The 13,764-nt window shown below is 34.1% G+C and overlaps 1 protein-coding gene across 17 annotated transcripts in view; it reads left to right on the top strand.

The window, feature by feature from the left end:
- Window positions 1-13,764, top strand: part of CNBD1 (cyclic nucleotide binding domain containing 1) — a 531,845-nt gene that overhangs the window by 335,660 nt on the left and 182,421 nt on the right. For all 17 annotated transcript variants that reach the window (XR_005381188.1, XM_038579686.1, XM_038579692.1 and 14 more), the window contains one exon: window positions 491-623. Coding sequence is in view for 16 of the 17 variants with exons in the window: in XM_038579686.1 (XP_038435614.1) it covers window positions 491-623 (133 nt within the window). In the remaining variant the exon portion in view is untranslated. The remainder of the gene's footprint in view (window positions 1-490; window positions 624-13,764) is intronic.

Raw genomic sequence — 13,764 nt, forward strand, 5'->3', positions numbered from 1 at the left:
CTGATGACAGAGAAAGTTTATATAAATGACTGCATTGAAAGGCCCCCATTGTCCTTCTCTGCCAGCTTTTCTTGATAGGATCTAAGTCTGGAGCAGGTGCAACAAACCATTGACATCAGCTAGTTGTGTGCTCAGGTTGGAGGGAGATGAGGAGACATCCATCTTCTTGATTTAGGTCTCTAATAATATAAGTATCAGTTATTCAATATTATCAAGTATAACTTTTGAGTTTAGTCTTGACTATGACAGGATTTCTTAAAAATGCTAAAACATTTATGGAAGTCTAAAAATATTATGAAAGGTGGGAAAATATAATTTTAGTAGCAGATCTGAAGACTAAATTTCAGTATGATTATATGATTATAGAATGATGGTCCTACAAAATTCAAATGTATTTTATGCAATTTACATTCATATGACCTTTATTTTCTGTTATTGCCATTTATCTATCTGCTATTCATTTTTCCTTCTTTTTAAATGACTTTTTCAGGAAAAAATAAAACTTGAAAATAAGCAAAAGGTGAAATTAATTCGTAAATGTCCATATTATGAAGAATGGCCTACTTTATCCATATATGAATTAGTTGCACTCATTAAATGGAAAAAATTTCCACCAGGTCACAGTGAGTTTAATGCAATTTTGGATCATTTTCTTTACATAACGTATTATTGGAATTTATACTTTTTTATAATTTTAATGTTTTATATAATATTTATTCATATGAGTGTTTCCCTAATTTCTTAATGTAGACTTTTAATTGGACATTTAGCTTATTGCCTGTTTTTATTAAAAAATCATTCTGTATTGGCTTGAAAACTGATCTCAGAACTGACCTTATTTCCATATCCCTCTATACTTCTCCATGGCCCTGCCCTTCTTGCACCACCCTGACAGTTAACACAAGGACCATAAGGGGAAATGCAGTGAGAAGTTATATTCATTTTTCCTTTTCTTCTGATTGGAAACCTACTTAAGCAGCAAGTTTGCTTCTCTGTACCTGCACTGCACATTATTAGTGGAAAGATAGAGAAAAGGTGAGGCTGAGATAAGGGGTAGCAGCAGTGAAGCTGCCAACATTTCCAATATTTGGCATGGCAGGGTTGTATGGATTTCCTGCTTACATGTACACAAAAGGTGTAAGTGGCATTAAGTCATTTTGTACAACTGTTTCTGTCAATGAGAGCCCATTAAGTAAGAGATGTCACCTTCTATGGATTGAATGTTTGTGTCCCACAAAACTCATATTGAAGCCCTAATCTCCAATATGATGTTATTTGGAGGAGGGACCTTTGAGAGATGATTAAGTCATTAACGTGGAGCCCTTATGTATGGGCTTAATGCCTTTATAAGAAGAAACATAAGAGAGATTATCTCTTTCTCGGTCATATGAGGATACAAGAAGGCAGTTGTCTGCAAACAAGAAAGAGGGATCTTACCAGACACTGAATCTGCTGGCATCTTGATCTTGGACTTTTTCAGCATCCAAAACTGTGAGAAATAAATGTTTGTTGTTTAGGCCATCCAGCCTATGATATTTGTTGTATCAGCCCAAACTGACTAAGACACCAACATAAGAGGAACTGTGGGTAGATTTCCTTCAATAAGGAGATCTTTTGCCCTACAAGAGATAGCCACAAACAACAGAGAGAGGTTTGCAGCCTTGCTTGGTTTTTCTCTGTAGTGGAACAATGGATTATAATAGAAGAGATAGTGTTTGAGAGAAATACTTCCATTTCATACCTACAGAACCATAAATATGAGGGAAATGTTGGCAGGAGGAGAACATTTCTGAATTAAATTTAACCTTCTAAAAAGAATGAGTCTGAGTTGCAAATTCCATAATGTGACTGTTAATAAAAATATGGTGGAGTTAAGAAAAATCTGAGTAATATATCCTTTAAGGGAGTCACTGTGTAATAGAAAAGTGAGGTATAGCATAGAACCAATACAGAAGGTTCCTTTATTAGAAGAAAAGTAAATATCACTAGAGGCAAGATTATGCTTCAAAAACTGAGATTCTCTAATAAACTTGCTAAGTTTGGTGAGATGATAGCCCTTTACTAAGTTATTTCCAATTTTTTTCCAGTTCTTATTTTTATATTTTATTATCACTCTTAAAAACTAGTGTTTAACCCATATTTTTTAACCCATATTTATATATATTTTTTCTTTCTTGGAAAAGTTGAATTTTAGATGTATTTTTGTTCATGAAACATTTTTTTCTAATGAGTTATGAATGCCATTTTTGGCCAACAGTACATTTAAGAAAGCAAGTAGTACCTGACTTGGGAAAAATTAGGAATTGAGCACTTCTAAATTTAGCATATGTATTGTATAGAAACAATTTTTTAAAAAATATGGCTGTTTTGATTTATCATGGGTTCCTCCTTTTGTATCAGAAACAGCACATTTTGGTCCATGCCTCATTTCCAGGGCTATTTTGTATATAAAAAAAAATAATGTCTCAGTCTTGCCCATCTATAAGAATATTAATATATTTTAGGTTATTGTAAAGAAGGAAAGAGGGGCTCCTGGGCAGCTCAGTCAGTTAAGCGTTAGACTTTTGATTTCAGCTGAGGTCGTGATCTCAGGGTCATTGGATGAAGCCCCACACGGGGCTCTGTGCTCATTGTCTCCTCTCTCTGCTCCTCCCGCTGCTTGTGCTCTCTCTCTCCATTGCTCTCTCTCTCTCTCAAATAAATAAATAAAATCTCTTACAAAATAAAATAAAAAGGTTGAAAAAAACTGTAATCAAAAATATTTTCAATTATGTATGTGAGCTAAAAGAATGTGGAATTTTAGAAAGGGGAATAATTACGAGCTTTTAATGTATTTGATTACTAATGATGACTAATATGTGTCTCAGTCTAAAATATCAATCTAAAATTCTTAAATTTGGCATCAGAATTAAGGTAGTACTGATTTTCTTTAAAAGATTTTATTTATTTATGAGAGACACACATACAGAGAGAGAGAGAGAGGCAGAGACACAGGCAGAGGGAGAAGTAGGCTCCATTCAGGGAGCCCAATGTGGGACTTGATCCTGGGTCTCCAGGATCACACCCTGGGCTGAAGGCAGGTGCTAAACCGCTGAGCCATCCAGGGATCCCAAGGTAGTACTGAGTTGATGCAGTTTCTTAGACTAATATTGGGTTCAAGTTCTTTTTAGTAAATGCGTTTAAAAATAATGGTGGACTCTATTTATTGCAATGGACTGTGATTATGTTGAATAAGTCAAAAGTAGCATTATTTTCCCACTGATTCGCAAATATAAATATGTGGTGCTTACATTTATAAAGTTTTAAAAATCATTTGTCCTCCTTAGAGAGGAATGACAATTACAGTAAATGATCTTCAAAGCCTCTTTCAACCCTGAAATACTGTGGTTCTTATAAATAAACATACCTAGGTGAAGAATAAATTCTGTCAACCTAATCAGATTTTCTTATATGACAGTGACAAACTTGATATATCAAAGAGAAGCATTAGATGTAATACTTCTCGACTTTGCTCAAGATTTATTTTGAATTTTTATCAGAAAATGTAGAGGCTCTAGCTCAAATTATACTTTTATTATCTTGGTTTAAAATTAGCATGAGTATGATTTCCAAGGCATAATTATGTGTGTTTTGATCTTCTTTTAAGAATGTATATTGGATGAAGTTTCAGTGAGATTTAGTTAATTATTCAAAAGCTTGATAGAATTTAGAATTAATCCTTGGCAATCTATGAAATAAGTAAAGCTTATCTCTGGCTCTATTTCCTTTGTTAACTTCCTAAGTCTTCTTACTTTTGCTTCACATGCCCAGGGATCCTGACTATAATGAATGTGTACAATGCTGCTAGTAATTTGGGCATGTCCGGTTTGTATCACACCGATTAAAGTCTTCCCAGATGTTATTTATTTTTTCAAAGTAAGACTGGCTGGAAAAAGACAACCAGCTTTTCTCACTAATCAGCCTGTTTCTGTGGTTATTGTGTATAAGAAAAAAAAGTTAACTAGGCATCAGTAAACTCTTTATGAATATTTTATTGTTAAGGTGCTTATATCATTATGCTCTATCTTTTCCAAGCAGAATATGACATAGCAAACCATAACTAGAGATACTTAAAAAAAGTAACCAATTTAGCTCTGAAAGATACAATAGGACAATATAATAACAGTTAAAAAAAATCTCGTCTTCCCAAATGAAAAGTGGAGAGTTTCAGACACAAATATGTACTTTGAACCTCTACCAAACAGAAGTGTAAAGTTCTGGGCTCTAGATTCCAGTAACTCTTTGGCTTCAGGTTCTTGCATATCAAATAACTCTGTAGGGTTTTAAACTCTTTAGTTGGATTGTACATTCTTGAGCATCCGTAACCAGGCTTGTACTTTAGAGACGCTATTGATTTTGATTTTTCCCCCTCCATTCCTTTCTTATGGGCATCTTTTGTATTGACTGGATATTTTCCAGTGTAATATATTAATTCATTTGTTGATTTCTTAATAGATTTGTTAAGAGCAGTTTTAGGGTCACAGCAAAAGTGAGCAGAAGGAACAGAGGTTTCACATGTACTCCTACCCCAATCTTGCATAGCATTTTCCCACTATTAATGTGCTCCATGAGACTAGTACATTTGTTACAAGTAATAAACCTACATTAAACCATCATTATCATTGGAACATCATCAGACAAAGCTCATAATTTCCTTTACGTCTCACTTCTGGTGTCGGACATTCTCTGAGTTGGATGAATATGTAATGATATTTATCCACCATCACAGTATCATATAATTTCACTGCCCTAAAAATCCTCTGCACTCCATACATCCATTCCCTACCCTTCCCTAACAACTGGCGACCACTTATCTTTTTGCTGTTTTTTTTTTTTAATGTTTTTGCTATTTCCAGAGTCTCATAGAATTAGAAACATACAGTATGTACCCTTTTTAGAATGTTCTCTTTCACTCAATAATATATATTTAAGGTTTTTCTATGTCTTTTTGTGGTTTAATAGTTCATTTCTTTTGAATGCTGGATAATATTCTCTTATCTGGATATTTATCCATCCATCTACTGAAGGAAATCTTTGTTGCTTCCGGATTTTGGAAATTTATAAATGAAGCTGTTATAAACATCCTTAGGCAGATTTTTGTATGGACATAAGTTTTCAACTTTGGGTAAATATCAAGGAGCACAGTTCCTGGATAGTATATTAATAGTAAGTTTAGTTTTGTAAGAAACTGCCAAACTGTCTTCTTAAGTGGCTGTACCTTTTTGCATTCCCATCATTAGTGAGAGTTCATGTTATTCCACATCTACATAAGCATTTGGTGTCGTCAGTGTTCTGGATTTTGTCCACTTAAGTAGATGTGTAGCGATATTTCACTGTTGTTCTAATTTGCGTTTCCCTGATAGAATTTGAATGAAGCATCTGCTCACATGTCTATTTCCAATCTATACATCTTTTTTGGTGAGGTGTCTGTTAAGGTCTTGGCCCATCTTTTAATCAAATTTTTTGGTTATTGTTAGGAGTTGTTTATTTTGGATAACGGTGCTTTTTCAGATATATCTTTTGCAAATATTTTCTCCCCAGCTGTGCCTGGTCTTCTCATTCTCTTGACATTTTTCTTGATAGTTGGGCATGAGGTACTTTGTAAATACAACTTCTTTTTTTTTTTTAACACAACTTCTTTAAGTAGGTTTTAGTAATATGGTCATAAGGTTTAGGGGAAGAAGTGTTTTATAGTCTTATGATTAGGGCTCAGTGTTTCAGTGGGCTTATGCCTCAGGAATGGGACTTTCACTTATACTTCTTAGTCTTCTCCACCCATCTGCACCCCCACATTAGATTGGACAGGATGGCCGGTGTGGGCTGAAGTTAGTTACTTCCCTTCTCTAGTTCAGTTAGGATCTGATAAAACCCCATTAGGTTAGACTGGTTAACTAGCTTCCCCTGAGGGCAAGCCTTGCTTATTTCATGCCAGAAACATGAGAAATTTTTCTCTAATATATATTGTAGGAACTTAGTAAAGATCCAGGAGATAAAACTCACGAAAGTGTGGGGTCTTCTGAATCCTGGGTCCCCTTGGAATTTTAAGCTCAGATTTGTCCACAGTGAAGCTTCAGCAGTTTGTCAAGTACAGTTTAGATTTTCCTACCCCCAGCACTGGTTTCTAAGGAGGTTTCTTTTCTGCTAAGTTGTGATTCTTTGTATTTGCTGGTTAGTCTCTCCAGTTTGCGGGGGCAGCAGCTTGCCCTTTGACCTCATTCCTCTTACGAGTTAAAAATTCTTGATTTTTCAAGGTTGTTTTTTTTTTTTTTTAAGTCTTTACTTGTTAGAATGAAGTACTGACTCCCAAGCTCCTTGAAAGCTAGATCAGAAAAACTGATTTTTCACTATTTTTGTTATTTCCTTTATGTTTGTTCCAGGGCTAATAAAATATATCTCAACTTATCAGAATCTACTTCAGATTTTTACTAACTTAATTCCAGCTAGATATAGAAATATTACAATATATAACTTGATTTTCATTCTTTATGTGCTATTATCATTATACATATCACATTTATATATGTTCAGATTGAACAATAAATTGTTATTATATTATCTAATCTTACATATCTTAAAAGAACTGTGAGAAGAAAGTAGTGCAAGTATATTTTTATAGTGTTTGTTATATTAAATACCTTATTTACCATTTCTAGTTATCTTCATTTATTCCTGCGGATCTGATATACCATCTGATATCCTTTCCTTAGTCCAATATTAGTTTATTCCAACCTGCCACCTTGTGTTGTTATTGGTGAATGTATACACATCTATATTACAGACCTCGAATCAGGATTGTGTACCTATTATTTCACACAATCACTCTCCAAGTCATTTAAAAGAAAAAGCAGCAATGTGCACTTATGCTGACTTTATAATTATATATTTACCTTTAACAGTACTTTTTAATTTTTCTAGCAGATTTGAATTTCTGATTGGTATTGCTTACTTCCAGTCTGAAGAAGTTCCTTTAGTATTTGTGATAGCAACAGATAATGTCAGATTTATTTAAACTGGGGCTGTTTCTCCTTTTTGAAAGATATCTTTGTTGATAGTGTTGATATTCTGTTTTTGGCACACTTTGAATACATTATTCATTGTCTTCTAGTTTCAAGGGTTTTTTGTTGTTGTTGTTGAGAAGTGAGCTTTTTGTCTTACTGTGGCTCACCTCTAAGTGATGAGTCATTTTTCTCCTGTTGCTTTTGAGATTTTCTCCTTGTCTTTGACATGTACCATTTTTACTAGAATGCTTCTTACCCAGCCCCAGAATCCTGTCACCACTTTAACATCTTCTCTCCTCTTGTCCCCACTTTCCTTTCCCACAGTTTATACTATATCATATACACTCAACTATACTGACTGGTACTAAAATAAAGTTTATCTTATCGTTCAACTCCTTAGCATATTTATTCTTCTCATTGTTATTAAGATACAAAATCCTTAATACAGTTTAAAAGACCAGTTGCATCCGGGTCTTGCCTGTGTCTCCAAGTTTTATATTGAGTAATCTTTTTTTCCTGTTCACGTTTCAGTCATTCTGGATTTTTATGACCTTTATTACTCCTTCCTCTCAAGATCTTTACAAATGCTGTTTCCACTTCTTAGAGTAATTCCTCAACCTTCACCTCATTGAATTTACTTATTGTTAAGATCATTTTTCTTATACCAACTTAGATTCTACTGATGTCACTCTACTCTGGGAGACTCTATTCATTCCATTCTGAGGGTTCAGCAAACTTCTATAAAAGGCCAGATAGTAAATATTTTAAGTTTTGCAAATCATGTATAGTCTGTTGCTGTTCCTTCCCACTTCCTACTCTCCTTCCTCCTCTTCTTCTTTGTCCTATTCTTCTAACTCTTCTTCTTTTCTTCATCTTCTCCTTTTCAGCCTCTTTAAAATTATAAAATATGTTTTTAGCTGGAGGAATGTACAGAAATAAGTCTCAACCCAGATTTGACCCATGGGCTAAAATTTGCTAACCCCTGTTCTATCTTAGCTTGCATCATGTTATTTACCAATAAGCTATGAGCTGGTTTTCTTACTAGATTTCACACTCCTCTGGAACATGTCCATCGCATTTTTCAGTACACAAGAGAGTACCTAGAATTTGTAGGTCTTTATATGTTGAATGAAAGGTTGAATGAATATTTCGAAGTCAGTGTTTGCCTTGAGCTAAAGTTATGGCACATTTCTTCCAGGAGTAAATAATTCAACTCTTTGCTGCTCAGTATGTGTGGATTAGCATATATTTTCTCTATACAAGGGAAAGGTATTAACTAAATAAATCTTAGTATATTTGGACATACTTTTGTTGTTAAGTCTCAATTAAAACAAAATTTGTTGCTTCATTCTATCTTTGAGTAGAAATTTAAGGGGATTATATGATTACAATCAGCCAACAATTAAGAATGCTGATGGGTCACAGTGTTTTAAACCCAAGTATAATTAAAGCTAACCTTAACTTGAGATGATATCAAATAAGACAAGCATTAGCATGGTATTAAGGGCCACACCAATTAAAGGCAGTTGAAAGAATATTCTCTTCAAAGAAATCACAAGAAGCAAAAATTTGTAGACTATCAATTATTCATTTTTATTTTTAGCCATTATATTCAAATTTATGAACTATATATATGCAGCCCACTATCTATAACATAATTAGGAATGGAATGATTACTGATAAATATAGTTCAAGTTTAATTGCCTTCCTACTTTTTATATTTGTCATTGTATACACTGTTTTTATAAATATCACTATAAGAAACATTTTCTTAGCATGATAGATACCGCTGATTATATTTTCTCAGTGCCCCTTTCAAATACCTTTAACCTGCCTTCCTTTACTGTAGAGGCTAGAAAAGCTAAAGACTACATCTCCTAGAAACTTTTTTTTATAAAGATTTTATTTATTTATTCATGAGAGACACACAGAGAGAGAGAGAGAGAGAGAGAGAGAGAGAGGCAGAGACATAGGCAAATGGAGAAGCAGGCTTCATGCAGGGAGCCCGACATGGGACTTGATCCTGGGACTCCGGGGTCATGCCCTAGGCTGAAGGCAGGCGCTAAACTGCTGAGCCACCCAGGGATCCCTCGTAGAAACTTTTTTGAAAATATTTAATTTTGACTATGGCCTGAATTCTTTCCAACAAATTTGGTTATACAACATTTGGAAGAAGTCAGGGAGCAGGTCTTTTTACAGGCATAGCAATGAGGGTTGTGGTTCTGATTTTGCCCCTAGCTATAAAAGCGATGTGCAGGAGAGGGGCTTCCTTTAGAAGAGCTCTATATTGTGGGTGGGCCTTTCATTGGCTAATTTTTTTTTTATTGTAGTATTGACACCTGGTTTCATGGTCCTCCTAGAGCTTCCTAATGCCTTCTGATAAACCCTTTTCTATTTAAACTTAGATTGAGTCTGTGTTCTGTACTTCGGAACCAAAAATAGTACTCTAATCATCCATTCTATCGAAGTTGGTCTCTTTTGTAAGTGCTTTTTAACAATTTCTTAATTTGGTTTTAATCAATTAATATTTTTATTGAGCATCTATTATATACAAAGCATTGTGTATGCTTTTGTGGAAATTAAAAGAAATGCATTCAAAAATTATATAAAATCAAATATTTGAGTAGCTACAATGAATTTATTACTGTGTAGGGTACTTTGACTAGATTTGATTTTAAGAGATTTAATAATTAAAAAAAATAATGACTGATTTTAAAGTAATGAGATGGATCACAAATATCTTTCATTAAAATACTTTTCAGTAACTCATGGACATATACATTATTTACAATGATAAATGTTAAATGACTATCTCTTAACAGATACAGTAGAAATTAAATGGAAGAAAGTATTTTTATTGGATATAGTTGGGCAGAGGGTAGGAATGATAATTCTAGGAAAGAAAGAAAAAATAACATAAGGCAATATATGCCTTGCAGATGATTCAGGAGAGTGGATCAAAGAACCCAGCTAAGGTCAGGTGCTTATTTGTAATCATTACAAACTCAGACCAAACTATAAATTGTCTGAGGCTTTTTAAATGCCATATTCATGTACTTGTGCTTTATCTTATAGCTACCATGGTATCATTAAAGAAGTTTTATTAGTAAAAAATACCTAGTAAAAGTTTTAGAAGAATGAATCAGTCTAAGCAATATGATGATGGTTGAAAGGATAGAGGCAGTAGAAAACCAGGAAAACAATTAAGAATCCATTTTGATAGTACAGAGGCAGAGAGATTAAAGACAACAGTGATACTAATAATGGAAAGAATTTAATGTGGGAGCCATTTTAGTTATTCAGAGTATTGTATGGAATAGACCTTTTCAAATCCATTTTCTCTATTCCTTAGTACCCTTGGCAGTCTGCACTTGCATGGGTTGCTTTATTTCATTTTTAATTTCAGCCAGAGTGCTTTATTGCTTCATAAATGTATGCATAGCTGTGTGTGTCAGCCTAAACTCCTACTACAAACACCAGACAGGATTCTCAAGTACAATTTAAGTGAAGCTGTGCTCTCACCCACCACCTCAAAGTTAGAACAAAATTTTCCTAGTATTTCCCAGAGATATTTGAATACAGACCACCCTATCTCCTCTCCCAAGACTCTTGTGAGTACAAGCCATTATTTATAAATGTTCATGAGAGTTACTTTTCATCCTATCCCGGAACTCAAGCTAAACGTAACTTTCTCAGTGACTTATTAACTATGGACAGATATTTGTAACTCATGTTTTCATTGATATATATTTGTAATTTATGTTCTCATTATGTAGCATGTTTGATTTTATTCCCCAACTTGTAAGAGAATACATTTTTCCTTCCTTTTCATTTTAGTCCTTAAAACTCATGCCCTTTAGTTGTTGCCATTAGCAAATATTCCCAAGACTGCTAAAGGGCCTGCTCACCACTTGATCTTTCAGCTTCATCTTTAATTTTTATTTTTACTAAAGGACTTATGGTGGTGACATTGATTATCTTTAGATACAAATTCAGATTATGTGTTTTTATTACTTTATTTTCTAAATTTATTTGCCAAGTTCACTTAAGTATGATCCTGTATTTCTACTTGTATCTTTCTATATTACAATTTCTTTCGTAATGCAAGAAAATTTAATTTTCTCCCATGAAACTTCTGCTTTTTTAAAAAAATCTCTTTCCTCATGATTTAATTGTACATCTTTCTGCATATTTGGAAATATGCAACTACCAGGTAAAATTTAGTAATTTTAACATTCTATGAAAACAACTTCTACTCTTATAATCATAGGAGCTTTAATAATTTATCTCAGAAATATTATGGATAGAAATATCATTAAATATGTTTCTGTTAATTTTCATTATAAATTTTGTTTTATTTCATAATTTTTTGCCCATATATAAAACATTGGTATCTAGATGCATGTACATGAGATCTTTAAAACTAAATCATAATTTTATTAGAGTCTGGATGCAAAGTCCTAAAAATTTAACCAATAGAAGTAAAATGCATTGCTATTAAAACCTAAATATATTGGTTGCTTGAAAATATCTGGAGAAGTTCTGATTTGTTAGACACAACTCACATTTGAAAAATTCCAAGTATCTGGGTGGCTCAGCTGGTTAAGCTTCCAACACTTGACTTGGGCTCAGGTCATGATCTCAAGGTTGTGAGATCTCAAGGTCTGAGCATGCCCTATGCTCAGAGAGATGTCTGCTTAAGATTATTTCTCTTTCTCTCTCTCTCCCCTCCATGCTCGCTCTCTTTCTTTTTCTGTAAATAAATAAATCTGAAAAAATTGCAAGCATTTTAACAGCTTGATAAATACAAATATAAATTTTGTAGTTAGATTATACCTTTTATTATTGTGGCAGAAAAAATGACTCCCCACAGATAATATTTACTTCCTAATCCTTGAGCTTGTGAATATTACCTTATATGGCAAAAGGTATGGTAACCTTAGGGCTCTTGAGAGGAAGACCTTGGGATGCCTGGTTGGCTCAGTGGTTGAGCGTCTGCCTTCAGCTCAGGGCATGATCCTGGAGTCCAACAATAGAGTCCCATATTGGGCTCCCTGCATGGAGCCTCTTTCTCCCTCTGCCTGTGTCTCTGCTTCTCTCTGTGTGTATCCCATGAATAAATAAATTTAAAAAGTCTTAAAAAAATAAAGAAAGAAAGGTTCTTGAGAGGAAGACCTTATCCCAGATTAACCAGGTGGGCCTTATCTGCCATCTACACAGATCTTCTTATCTTTATAAGAAGAATTCAAGGGAGATGTCATTGAGACACAAGTAGAAGAGAAAGTGATGGGGTGATGGATTGGAGTGATGAGCCAGCAGACAGGGAGTGTTAAGGCATGCCAGCAACCACCAGAGGCTAAAAAAGGGAAGAAATAGATTCCTTGCCTAGTGATTCTTCTGGGGGAGCGCCCTGCTGACACCTTGATTTCAGAAATCTAGCCTCTAGATCTACCAATAAATAAGCTTCACAATTTAAGCCACCTAGTTTGTGACAATTTGTTGCAGTAATTGCAGGAAACTAATGCAACTATGCACTATAAAACCATTGTTTTTGTTCTCAATTGATTTGGCAATTTGACAAAGATCTATTAGTATCCATAGAATACATCCAAACATGCTTTGTAAGAAGTATGTAGTTCCATTGTTGACTTCAAATTTAGCCCTATAATTGTAGTAACACTACGATAAAGGTGAACAATATCTTAAACAATTACACAAAGTAAAAAAAATTGCTCATTTAAATAATTATCCAGTGGGTAGATGGAAATTAAATTAAAATAAATTAAGAATTTATTTAATTCAAATCCTTTGGAAACAGGATACAATGAAATACCTTTTAATAATAGAACATTCATCTATTCAACTTTTTCATGAGTAAATAGAACTTTTCTTGAGAAGCTGAGGCAATGCTCAAGCTCTTTATAGAGCACTTTCTTCCACTTCTTTCTACTTCCCACATAAAACTGTTGTCTCTTTTATTTTGTCATTGTAAAAATTATAACCTTCTAAACTAAACTCCCACATGCACCATGTCGACCAACCACAGAGCTCTGTAAAGCTTCAGTTCTAGTGGAAATAGCATAATATCTCTTTTAGCAAACAGATCAGAGCACATCTAGTTAAAACTTGCCATACTTTGGCCAAGGTCCAAACACTGCCCACCACAGGCAAGGAGAACCTCTGCAGAGGACTGACCTAAGGGATAGAGCAGCCAAAACACAGCAGCAGAGTATACACAGCACATTAGAGACACTGAAGTGCCAGGCCTGGACACTATATAAACTCTTCTTCATAAAGCTATGACTCTCAAGAAGAGGAAACACAACAGGCTTTACTACCATACAGAAGAAAACAGATCTAGACAAAATGCCAAGATGGAGGAATTGATCCCAAAAGAAAGAATAAGAAAATGTAATAGCCAGAATTCTAATCCAAAGAGATATACGTAACATGCCTGATCCAGAATTTAAAGCAATAGTGACAAATAAGTACTTGCTCAAGAAAAACATGGAAGACATCAGGGAGACCATTTCTGCAGAGATAAAAGAGCTAAAAAACAATCAAGCCAAAATGAAAATGCAATAACTGTGACTCAAAACCAACTAGATATAATGACCACAAGGATAGAAGAAGCAGAGAAACTTAAGTGATAGAGAGAATTGTGGAAAATAATGAAGTTGAACAAAAGAGAGAAAGAGGAAAAATGGATCTCGAGAGTAGATTTAGG

This window comes from Canis lupus, chromosome 29, assembly GCF_011100685.1.
Source record: "Canis lupus familiaris isolate Mischka breed German Shepherd chromosome 29, alternate assembly UU_Cfam_GSD_1.0, whole genome shotgun sequence".
NCBI lineage: Eukaryota > Metazoa > Chordata > Mammalia > Carnivora > Canidae > Canis > Canis lupus.